The sequence below is a fragment of the Apodemus sylvaticus genome, chromosome 18, assembly GCF_947179515.1.
Source record: "Apodemus sylvaticus chromosome 18, mApoSyl1.1, whole genome shotgun sequence".
In the NCBI taxonomy this organism is placed as follows: domain Eukaryota; kingdom Metazoa; phylum Chordata; class Mammalia; order Rodentia; family Muridae; genus Apodemus; species Apodemus sylvaticus.
In genome coordinates this window covers 58,915,770-58,928,729 of record NC_067489.1, presented here as the reverse complement: position 1 = coordinate 58,928,729, position 12,960 = coordinate 58,915,770, and the positions used below count along the sequence as shown (strand labels likewise).

Below are 12,960 nucleotides of genomic sequence, written 5' to 3'. Positions count from 1 at the left end.
TTCACAAGCACCTGTATCACCAACTCTAGGGGATTTGATGCCCTCTGTTAGCTTCTGTGGGAATCTACACACTCTGCAGATACTAACATGCAGACACACACACACACACACCAATTTTTAAATAAATGTATGGATTGATTATTTTCTAAATAAGCCTTTCCAGTTAGAAATAAAACAGCCTAATATACTGTCTCACACTAATGTGGTGTTCTGAATGAAAATGGTCCATAGGCTTGTGTATGTGAATGCTTGGCCCTGGTTTAGGACAAAGTTTGGGAAGGAGATTCTGGAGTATGGTCTTGTTGGAGGAGGTATGTCCCTGGGAGTGGACTTTGCGGTTTCCAAAGACCGGCTCCATTCCCACTGGGCCCCACCTCTGCCTCCTATATGCAGATCACAATACGAGTTCCCAGCTGTTGCTACCACTGTGGCTTTATTCCACCAACGTGGCTCTAACACTATAACCATAAATATAAAACCATAAATATATAACCACTATAAAACCATAACCTCAGTTGAACACTTTATTTTATATATAGCTTTGGGACATGGCATTTTGTAACAGCAATAGAAAAGAGACTAAGCCATCAACATATTGAGAAGCATTTAAAACAGGTATCAGAAAGTCACCTCAACCTTTGACCAACCTGTTAATACCAGCTGCATTTACCAAGAAGCGCACTGGACCTAAACGTTTCTCCATCTCTTCAAAGGTACTGTGAACATCTTGTTCTTTGGCAACATCGCACCTAAATGCCAGGTGGTTTCCTACAAAACAAAGTCAAATCAGAATTACTTCTAAGTCTTAACTTGAAGTTTGGGTTTATTTGCTTTATGATTAGACTCTAAGGCACACCTGTGCTGAGCCTAGAGACAAAAACACATCATGGGTTCCTGGCCCCATAGAGCACCCGATGAAAGGGACAGACTGGATGGGAGGGAAGGAGAAATAGTGAGGTTTTGTTTCTTCCTTCTCTTTGTGTGTGTGTGTTGGTTTTTTTGCTTTGTTTTGTTCTTGTTTATTTTGTTTTTGTCTTTTCTGCTCCGAGAAAAGGTTTCACTGTGTTACCTGGACTGACTTCAAAACTTAGGCTTGCCTTGCTTCAGCCTGCTAGAAGCTAGGATGCAGTAGGCACATAAAATAAAGCATTACTGAAAACTACCTTTAACTTTGGAGTTTTCCCGAGTGGGAGGTGGAGAGGTGAGATGTATGAGTGTCAGGCTACCCATAACGTTGGCGCTTGCTGGACTCCCAAGTTCATGACTGGCCTGGATGAGACCTCAAACTCTCAAGAAGAAATAGGCTTGGAAAGCCTAAAAACTAAAAGTAGTTGGGACCAGCAAGATGGCTCACTGGGTAAGGACACTTTCCACCAAGCCTGACATCTGGGCTGAACCTTTGGGACCCATATGGTGGAAGGAAAGAACAGACTGTCCTCTGACTTCCACATGTGCACAATGACATATATGTACCCATCCAACCAAATAAAAAAATCTGGGCATGGTAACCTGCAGGCTCAGCATTGAGACAGGAGACTACTACTATAAGTTTGTGGCCAGCATTGCAAGAGAGGTGGCTCAGAAGAATTCCCTGATCCCTAGCATCATAGGCAAGAATTATACTTCAGAGGAAAAGTCTTCTCTATTTAATAAACTACCGTGTGTGTGTGTGTGTGTGTGTGTGTGTGTGTGTGTGTGTATTCCTCAATTTATGATAGGGATACATCAAGATGAACCAACTATGTATTGGAGAGCGGAAGAACAGGTGAGTAACTAGTACCACAGGGCAATATGGAGTAACGATTGTCTAACCAACTGGAAGCAGTACTAACTAGGGGTTTAGACTTGTGTTCACACCCACGGCGAACAGACATGCTCCCCTATGTTCCCAGCACGAGGAGGCAGGGACCAGATCTTGATCCAAGGGAAACCTAGGCTGCATAGTGAGTCCCTGTGTCTGGGAAAGCTGGATACCACACTTCAGGTTCAAAGAACTACTCTGTACTAAAGATGTCACTGTCACACCGCAGTAAGGTAATCTCAGAAACAGGGAGAAAGAGACACAAGAATCACGAGTTCAAAACCAGTGTGGGTTAAATATCAAGGCTATTTCCATATAAGTAAAGAATTATAATAGGCACCGGACACACTCTTAGACCTATAATATACCCAATGCTTTCCTGATAGTGACGTGTACTTTTCTCCATTCTTCCATGCTATCTTCTCCAACAGAGACTTAAACTTGCAATGCAATGACTAATCCGTTAATAACCAGTGGGAACGAGGGCGGGGGGTGCTAGAATTGGAATACAATCAAAGGGTCTAGGAACACAAATTAGTTACTTATTAAAAGTCATTGACGGGCTTGGGAAAGCAACTTATCAAGAGTTTCTCTTTGAAATACTGTCGTGTGCTTACACAAAGGGCAAGAGCTCTCAGCAAAATGCAGCCTAGCCATTTGTATCTGACTTCTCTTCAGATAATCAGATAATCGCGACCATTCTCTCCTACCAAAGGCCCCGAGCAAAGCGGCTCGCAATATCAGCACTGGCCGCGAGGAAGACAGCTACTTGTCAGGGGGTCCTCAGACTGGGGTAGGCGAGAGCCCCAGTGAGGGCTTGGTCATGGGCATGAGTGATCTGGGGCGCAGACTGGAGAACATGGGCAGTAGCCCCATGGACTGGAGCTCAAGGACTTGCACCTCGGCCGCGCGGCAGAGAAACTTTCGGTACCTACCGCCGAGCTCGCCGGCGGTGGCTTTGGCCACTTCCAAGTTTCTGGAGATGATCGCCAGGCGGTAACCCTTCTGGGCCATTAGCTGGGCTACAGCCTTGCCGATCCCCCGGGAGCCTCCAAAAACAGCACAGACTTTTTCCATCTTGGATCTCGGACTGCAAGATGGATACCTAAGACTCAAAACTAATAAAAGACGCAGCTACTGACAAAACCAATATTCACTCCCTTTCAACAGCCGACCCAGGTCACAAAATAAGACGCGAGAATTAAACGTCAGTGCACCCGGCCTCTTCGATGGTTGCAATGCATCCTGGGACATGTAGTCCTTACTTGCTTGCGCCTGAGAGCATTTCTGTAACAGTTGCTGGATCCTTATTCCCAAGCCTAGTTAGTTGGCCCGAAGGCACAGGGGACCAATGGTCCTTTGGGCAGAGATAATAGGGTTGCTAAAATCGTGGGCTTTCCAGAGCAAACTGTAGTTAGCAGTCACATTATGTCCCTTTGGGTGTGAACCTGTCCTGGTGACCACATTTTTTACTGCAGACGAAACCTGTTGAAGAGTGAAGTGGTTCCCCAAGTTACTGTAGACATTGGCTTTTCACTGCAATGTTATTATAAAGGTAGATGTCCTGTCAAAGAACACAAGCCGTGTGTGGTGGCTCAGGCCTGTACGGCCCTCACTTAGAAGGCTAAGCAAAGAGATCACTGAGAGTTCAAGGCCAGCCTGGTCTAGGGAGTGAGATCCTGTCTCAAAGGGAGCAACAAAGAACACTGTGTAGAGGGATTCAAGAAAGGTCTGTGCTCCTCTTTTTGAGGAAGAGACCTGCTATGTTACCCAGGCTGGCCTAGTACTCACTATATATATAGCCCAGGCTGGCCACAGATTCGCTATGATTCTCCTCCCTTAGCCTCCAGAATGCTGCTGGCACGCACAGGCATGGGACTCTTCAACTGATGGGAATAGTTTGAAGATTAAAGAGCAAGCTTAGATCATTATTGGCAATATTGGGTTCCTATACTAAATAAGATATTCTGAGTGCTTTTTCTTTAAAAAATAAAAATAAAAAAGATAGCTGGACATGGTGATGCACGCCTTTAATCCCAGTACTAGGGAGGCAGAGGCAGGCGAATCTCTTGAGTTGAAGGCCAGACTGGTCTAGAGTTCCACAATAACCAGGGCTACACAGAGAACTCTGTCTCAACTGCTCGAAAGAAAGAAAGAAAGAAAGAAAGAAAGAAAGAAAGAAAGAAAGAAAGAAAGAAAGAAAGAAAGAAAGAAAGAAAGAAAGAAAGAAAGAAAGGAAGGAAGGAAGGAAGGAAGGAAGAAGGAAAGAAAGAAAGAAAGAAAGAAAAGGCATCACCTGCTACCATTCTAGTGTAAATAGAACTTTTCTTGACCAAATATTAGTGTACTAAATAAAGAAAGTATAGACCATGGTCCCTATTGTGGGGAGGGAGAATTCTGGGGCAACAGGACTCACATAAAACACTAGTGGGATAAATTGTTTAGTGAAGTACGAAGTTGGATTAACACCAGAAATGAAATAGGCCAGTGAGGACTGAAGGTAGGGAGAGTCAGCAAAGCTGGTCTGAGTATTGATTTGTAAACTTGGGGGCAGGGGGAGGAACCTGCCATAAAAGTTGTTTTTCTTTCACATAAATCCAAAAAGGATTTAAAATGTCTGAAGAATGCATGAGTTGTTTTTCAAGTGCTCTGTTTTATTGCGTTCTTATTTAGATAGGGTCTTGTCACATAACCCAAGCTGTCCTCAAACTCATTGTAGTCTTGCCTGAGCCTAGTAAGTGCTGCAGTTTCAGGTATAGGTATATATATATATATATATATAGTGTGTGTGTGTGTGTGTGTAATTTTTTTTCAAAATTTCATCTATACATACACTATTGATCATTCACTCTTGGTGTCACCTTCCAACTCCTCCCAAAATCCCAGCAACATTCTCAATTTCATATATGAATGTGTGTGTATTTCCATAAAATAGTCATGAATATGTTATGTATTATATATAATATGCAATATGCATAATATATGTAGCATATTATATGTTTATGTAATATATACTACACATATACTTCATGGGGTCTATTTGTGCTGTTCATATGTGTGTGGTGTGGAATCATCTACTAGAACATGGTCATACTACTAAGGATCAGTCCACTGAAAAAAACTAACTCTCTCTTCCCTAGCAGCTACCAACGGTCCATAGCTCCTCAGCTGGGGGGTGGTCAGGTGCTCCTTCCCCACCCACGCTGGACTGCTGACCAAATTAATCTTACATAAATCTCATGCGGTCCATCACAGCCTCTGTGAACACAGCAGTCCTATCATCCTGAGGACGCTGTTTCATACTATCTTCTTCTAACCTTCCACCAATGCCCTCTCCTGCCAGTGTTCCCTGAGACTTAGGGAGGGAAGGAGAGATACAGTGTTTCATTTATGGCTGAGTACCACATGCTCCTCTTTTCTGTTGTAAGTTCTGTATTTCCTGTTGCCCACTGAATAAAGAAGCTTTTCTGATGAGGTCTGAGAATGATACAAGCTAATCTATGGGTAAAAGGATATGCACTTAGAAGGCTTTTGGATGCTTTATCCATGTAGCAAAATAAAAGCATTAAGTTCAGTTCTAGAGTCATTGGGCTTTGTAGCCACAATTTCTTGGTTAGATTCACAGTATCAATTACAGGAATTCTCCAATGAAGGGAGACTTAAATCCTATAAGAAAATTGATGGTTACATTTGTGTCACTGTGGCACCGCTGGGCACGCTCTTTCCAGGACACTTCTTATTACAGCATCCCAGGTTCACGTCAAGACTACTGATGCCTGTGCCCTCAACAGCCTACATAGCTCCTTTCCCTACTACGAAAGCTAACCAACAAGAAAGAAGCCACCTGGTCAGTACCAGATTGATCGCTCCAAGTCCTATGGCCAAAGTGTGTGCTATCTTCAGCTGCAGGGTCTTCCCTTCTGATGGGTAACCAAGAGTAATGGCTACTGCCTGCATCATCTTGAGCATCTCCAGGCTCCCCTTGATCAATATCTCACGCTTGGCACCGTGCTTGTTGGTTTGTTTTGCTTTTTTGGGTGGAAACCACACAAAGGTGGAAATAGAGAACCAACTCCACAAGGTTGTCCTTGGTCTTCCACAGGTACGCCATGACACAGCCACCCCTAGGCACACACTTCACGCTCACAACAAATAAACATTTTTAACATGGAGGTACAGATCAGTGGAAGCACTTGCCCATCATGTGCAAGGGAGGGCCTGCATTCAATCTCCAGTACTATAAAAAAAAGGTAAAAAAAAAAAAAATGAAAACCAAGCAAACCATTAGTCAGTCTCAACTGTCCCTTCTTCCCAAAGGTCAGGACAGTAAAGTAAGTCAGGAGAAAAGTCGATGAAAATAAAGTCATAATGTAGAACCTTTCTTAGGGCTGAAGATGTCATTTATAGGAAGATAAGCGCTGAAAAAAAAGATCCTGTTATTGTCAGCACCAAAGTGATACATATGTCACTCCAGTGTCCACAAAGCAATGGAAATATGCCTACTCACGAAGCAATTCCTTTGTGCGTATATGTGTAGTACTAGAGACTTAATTCAGGGACTCCCACAAGCTGGCAAGTGAACCAAGCCATATCTCCAGCTCATGTAATAATTTCTGTGAGAAATAGACACGGCTGTGGAGTAACAAATTGGTCCGAGTAATATTCTCTCCTCAAGGATCCTTCCAAAGGCCACGTGATGCTCAACAGTGCTCCCTCTGAGGGGGAAGGAAGACTATAAAGGTATCTTTATAGCACATCATAGTATATTAAAAGCAAATACAGTAGGAAACTCAACATATGCCAACACTCAGACACAAGAATAGGTCATTGGGTAAACAAAGTGATGAGGAAGGAAGTCTGGCAACAGGAAACACGGGCTGGGCTGGGTTCTCGCGAGCTTTAAAGCCACGTGCAAGCAGTAGGCTGGGAAGGCCCCACGTGGATTTGTTCCTAGAAGTCAGAATATAAAAGCTATATTTCAGAATTATTATTGCAGGCCAGGAATGTTGATGCATGTCTGTGATCCTGGTACTAGGGAGGATGGGGCAGGAGGATAATGGATTGGAAATCCACCTGGGCTACAAAGGGAGACCTTGGTTCAAAAGCAAAATTAGTTCATAAGTGATGTTCATGGGTTGGGCCCAACGTAAACCTTCTTTCCCACAATATCCTGCCATCTTGGAAAGGAAGATAGCTTGTTGGCCAAACCATCAAAACCAGTGGTCACATTCTTGGCATCTGGCATCTTACACAGAGCAGAGAAGTTCCATTTTTCTGAACAGTTCCACCCACTTTATACCAAAATTTGGGGAGATCCTTTTCCACGCAGAGTGATTTTAACAAAAGCATATTTTTTCAGAGCTGTGCCACCTGTCATAAAGACCATCAACATGATGTGGGGTGACATCCAGTGTTCTCAAAACCCTCCACCTTTCTCCCAGTGCACACACAGTAGATGAATAGGCTGAGGTTTCCCATCAGCACATGCGTCAGTTTAAACCCCCAAGGCTATTATTTATTTTTCCCTCTTAATACAATATCACTAGTACCCTGGGTAAGAATTCCCTCATCACAGCCTGTCAGGCTTTAGCTGAAAGGATTACTGAGTGGGGAGGTTTTCCCTTAATCCCCAGGTAACAAAATCAGAGTCTGTAAATTAAACTGGGTCTCCCCTACCCAGCAGGACAATGAAGAATGGCATCATGGGAACGCACACTCCATCTAGGACACGGGTTAGTTTTCTGGGATGATTTTCATCATGGTCTATACTTTGATTTCATTTAAGCCCACACAGGATATCTTTCCTCTCGGCCCTAATAATTGAAAGAGAATATTTCTTGTATAGAAGGTTTGTTCTACAATTTTTAGAACATTTTAATAATATTTTTCTGATTATAAAATGAACACAATTTCATTGCAAAAAATCTAATGTTCAAATGAAGTAAGAATTCATTGAAAACATATATTTTAAATATGTAAGTCATAGGTTATGTGAATGTGCTCCAGTAGAATTGCTTTTTGGGGTTTTGTTGTTGTTGTTGTTTTTTCAAGACAGGGTTTCTCTGTGCAGCTCCGGCTGTCCTGGAACTCACTCTGTAAACCAGGCTGGCCTTGAACTCAGAAATCTGCCTGCCTCTGCCTCCCAAGTGCTGGGATTAAAGATGTGTGCCACCACTGCCCGGCTTCCAGTAGAATTGTTAAGAAAATGTTTTTAATTGAAATGTGTTTAATTGAAAGGTATTTGACCTTAGTATATGACATTTGAAGCTATAACTAATTGTAAGTGAATTTTGCTTTTGTAGTTTTTATTTATTTTATTATTATTATTTTTTTTTTACCACAAATGAAGACTTATAAAGCCAGAGATTCCAAATGGAAATTGTGTCTAGAATGGTGGTAGTGAGATAGGGTTTCATGTAGGCTTGCCTCAAATTTGCTATGTAACTAGGGAGGATCAGGAATTCCCAACCTCCCTCTCTCAGCATCTAAAATGCAGGACTTAGAGGAATATGTCCCTTTCCTAGCTCTGTGTCCCACTTTTTTGAAACAGGTTTTCACTATGTAGCCCAGGCTGACCTCAAATATAATATGCAGCCTAGGCTAGCCATGAACTCAAAATATTCCAGTCAGGCTCCTGAGTGCTGAGATGACAGACGTGCGCCACCATACCAGGCTAGAAATTCTATTTATAAGAATTCCGAGTGCTGAAAAGAAACAAAGACACAAAGGAGGAAAGAACTCCTTTCAGCAGTTCACTCGGTCATCCCTTCAGCTTAAGAGTAGAGGAAGCAAAACCAGCTGGGCATGGGATAGCGCGCCTTTAATCCCAGCACCGGAGAGGCAAAGGCAGGTGCATCTCTGAACCCGAGGACAGCCTGGGCTACAGTGTGTTCCAGGACAGCCAACGCTACACAGAGAAACCTTGTCTACACTGTCCTGGAAAACCAATGAAAATTAAAACAATTCACAATTCTGAGTTTGCGTTGATTTGATGAAGCCTCTAGAACCAAGGGCATACCAACTGGGCAGATCCGTAAGTGAATTTCCCCCCTTGGCTGCCAGCTATTCAATCTCCCAGAAGTCTTCGGGTGACGGTGAGTAATCTGTTTGGCCCACATTGGGTGGACAACCTAGCATCCCCATACAAGCCCTGCTCCTATTTCCAGAAAGGAATTTGGAAAGCTGCCTCTGGGTGGCTGCACAGTGGGCACAGTGTTTGTGAGCACAAAACAAGTTGGACTTTGCTGTCACTGTTCTTCACGCGGTCAGATCAGGGGAGCTGTACAGCAAGCAAGCGCCCTTTCGCCGTTTGCAACATGTCCTCCGTGTTGGTGTGTGCGGGGTGAGCCTTGAGAACTTTTATTCTGTCGAACTAGTGTTCACGTCCAAGCGGTTGGTGTGGAGGTCCTCGGTTACCCAAGGCAACGTTGGAGCTTATGCCTGCCCCCCACCTCTTACTGACCTCATGTGGAAACCCAAAAGCCCTGCTGACTCTCCTGCCCGCACTCCAGGTAGATGGAGCCTTAGTCCCCCTAGCCTACCTCTGCTTCCGGCCTGCCAGCCTCCTCAATGAGCCAGCCTTGTCACCAGCCTCCACATGTCCACCAGAGGGCTCTGTCTAAACTGCAAAGCCAATCTTACCATATGCGACAAAGTCCTCTGATGAGTGACCACCACACACACACACACACACACACACACAATCACACAGTCTCTCTCTCCAGTCCCACCCACAGGTTCACAAGGCACTTGGCGTTCTTTGTAGTAACAAGTTATTTCACACATCCATGCTTTGGCAAACACTGTCATCTCAATTTCTAATGCTGCCTCTTACCCTAGTAACACCCAATTTATCATCGGAGACATGGCTCAACACATTTTTCTTTTTACCACGGACACTGTTATGCAGGAAAATGAAGTGTTCCCTTACAGGCCTATGTTTTGAGCATCTCTGTCCCTCTCCCAGTGGCTGTGTTTCGGGAGGTTATAGGACCTTGGGGATGAGGGAAGCAAGCCATTAAGACTAAGATTTGAAGGTCACACCCACGTCTGGTTCTGGACCAGCTCTCTCTGCATCATGATCCCCACGCTGAGAAGACCCCACATCTCATACTCCCAGCATGGAGAAGGATCTTCTGTTTCCTCTACCCCAGGTGAAGCTCTGTCAGCCTTTGTAGCCATGAAACAATACATACCTCTCCTTCCTTCAGCTTTTTCTGTCAGGGATTTTTATCACAGAGGCAAGGAAAGTAATTAATACATACACATATAGTTTTCCTAGACCGTGAAAGAAGGTAGTAATGCATTTTTTTTTTAAAAAAAAATCTTTTTGCCTGATTTGTCTGAAGCTCTGTTTTGTGGAAAGACCTTGAATTTTAGTAAGTTTCAGGGAGACATTGAATGCCCTTCCAGGAAAGTGTGGAGGGGGGGCTGGTAAATTGAATACAAAGTCTCCTGAACATTTGAGGTTAGTATTTTGGGGAATGGAGTCTCCTCTTTCATGGCCTTCTCAAAGGGAACTTTTACCTATGATGATAAGAAACTTTTCACAGTAAGTTGTGAAACCCTTGGATGTAGAAACCCCACTAATGTTTGTTTTCCTAAGTGGAGCGTACTTCCTAGGGATTGTGAAAGTTATTAATGGATGAATAAGTGAGTGAGTGAAATATCTCATTCACAAAGAATGTATTGCTATAGGCAAGAGCCCCTGACGGATTCTGTTATGACGAAAACGAACCTGCCTGTTATTTTCATTGGGAGAATAATTTGGCAAGAAAAACAGACCTAAACAATCACGCAATTACTATTTAATTAGAAAGGTGGGAGGGCCTGGGCGGAAGTGCAGGCTGTTAGGGCATAACTTGGGGCTTAGGTCAGAACATTGTTTTAGAGGACACATGCTAATAAAATCAATTACTAATAAAAACACGTTGTAAAGAGTGGAAACTCTGATTTCCACCCCATGTCAATTTCTCATCTCTCTGACAACATGCTTTGTAGCAACACCTTGAGGATGAAATTATTCGTTTTGGTTCAAGGTTTTAGGGGATTTCAGTGCTTCGTGGGGGAGGGAGCCCAGCAACCAGACCACATGACAATCCATTTGCATATAATAGACAGAGCCCACTGCCTCTCAAAATGGGTCCACCTGCTGGGTCAAAAGCACTAAAACAAAACTGTGGGGGACATTAGGACATCACAGTATTGGATTAACCAACAGACAAGGTCATCTGTAGACAAAGAATAAAATGAAAATTATTCACTTTTGAGGCTGGAGAGGTGGCTCACTGATTAAGAGCTCTGGTTGATCTTGTAAAGGACCTGGGTTTGGTTCCTAGAATCTACTTCAGTTCCAGTGAGATCTGACACCATCCTCTGGCTTCTGTGGATGCCTACATAAATGTTAAACAAACATATATACTCAGGCATACTACATGTGAAATGAAATTTTGAAAAAAAAATATGTTTCAAAAGCAAGACAGCTTCACTTTTCCATATGCTTGTGAGCATGTGTGTGTTGTGTGCATGTGTGTGTCTCTCTGTGTATATATGCGTGTGTGTTTCTCCATGTGTGTGTCTCCATGTGTGTGTCTCCATGTGTGTGTCTCTATGCATGTCTGTGTGTGGGTGTGGTGTGTCTGTGTGTGGTTGTGGTGTGTCTGTGTATTTTGAGACAGGGTTTCTCAATCTAACTAGGCTGACTGGCTAGCCAGCGCTAGGACACACGTGACTGCGCTCCCCCAGTGCTGTGAGTTCAAGCACAGGCCTCCATACAGGGCTTTCGTGATGACTGGGGATCAAAAGCAAATCCTCGTGCTTACACAGCAAGCACTTTACTAACTGAGCAATCTTCTCAGCCCCTAAACATTCACTTGAATGAAACTGTTAATTAACACGGGAAGTATGTGTGTATGTGTGTGTGTGTGTGTGTGTGTGTATGTGTGTGTGTGTGTTTCCTAGATGAAGTCTCTCAGGAAAGTCCGTGCAAATGTATAATGCCCAAAATGGGGTGGAACTTTTTGTTACTGACAGGTTATTTCTCTGCCTGTGAAATGACAGATTAAATTATATTAAAGGCAGATTTATTGGGAATCTGCTTCCGGGAGAGTTCACTGGCCTTAAGGATGGAGGGAGAGAGAGAGAGAGCAAAATGCAAAATGTCTGGATAATATAGAGCCTCTGGAGAAAGGGCAACCCAGACCCAGCTGGGGTTAGGATTAAGGCTTAGGGGCAGGGTATGCCAGGTAGGCAGGAAGGACTGTTGGCTGCTGGGAGAACCTGGAGGCCAGGTCTGCTTTGGTTTGTAAAATATTCACCTCAGTCCCTTGTGTGTCTGAAACCAAACAGTTGCTTGCCCAGATTTTTCCAATGGTTTGAATCTGTGTGCTTCAGATGATCTAAGCGTGATGATGTGTCATTCGTAAGCAAACTCAGTGTTCCTGACTTCCTTCTGCAACTGGCCAGCCCTCTGCGTCAGCCTCCCGCCCACTGACATCAGTTCCCTCCTTCCCTGTCTCCTCCCCAGATCCGCCCTTTCTGTTGCTGTTTTATGAAGTTCTCCCCCAGCTGCTGTGCCTGTCAGACCGAAGTGAGTCTCCCTGACTCTGCAGGGGCTCTGACAGGCTATATATATCCAAGACTCTAGTGTAGCTCTAGGGCGAGCGTCCGTCATATTGGCCAATGGATGACAGCCTTAGCCACGCCCCGGCTCTGTGGATTCTTGAAAGCTCACCCAAGAAAGCCAGAGTCAATGCCACAAGGCTTAACCTGTGAGGCGAACTGCCGTGTAGTAGCTTCTGCATTTCTAGGTGGCACTTGTGTGACCCTGGAAACTTCACTGTAACAGTTTTATGTTCCTCGTCTGTCATTCAGAGACCCAGCCCTCAAATGGGTTTTGGGCTGCGCAGTCATGCAGACTAGAAATCTTGGACCCTGTTCTAGATCGATTCTCTGTTGCCACAGCGATAACACATTGAGCTAAACCTACCTGGGGGAGTTGCTTCCATGAGATCGGCCTGTGGACATGTCTGTGGGAGTTATTTTCTTGATTGTTGATGGACAGGAAAAGGCCCAGCCTATTGTGGGCTGTGCCACCCCAAGCAGGTGTCCCTGGACTGTATAAGAGAGGTAGCTAACCACGATCCTGGCACAAGCAAGCA

General features: G+C 44.1%; 1 protein-coding gene across 3 annotated transcripts in view; it reads right to left on the bottom strand.

Annotated features, from left to right (window-relative positions):
- Cbr4 (carbonyl reductase 4) overlaps nucleotides 1-2,984 on the bottom strand; it is a 43,380-nt gene extending 40,396 nt beyond the window's left edge. For all 3 annotated transcript variants that reach the window (XM_052162916.1, XM_052162914.1, XM_052162915.1), the window contains exons 1-2: nucleotides 2,737-2,984; nucleotides 648-768 (exon numbers count right to left, since the gene is read on the bottom strand). In XM_052162916.1, coding sequence (XP_052018876.1) covers nucleotides 648-768; nucleotides 2,737-2,878 — 263 coding nt within the window. In that variant the 5' untranslated portion in view covers nucleotides 2,879-2,984. The remainder of the gene's footprint in view (nucleotides 1-647; nucleotides 769-2,736) is intronic.
- Nucleotides 2,985-12,960: the final 9,976 nt, after the last annotated feature.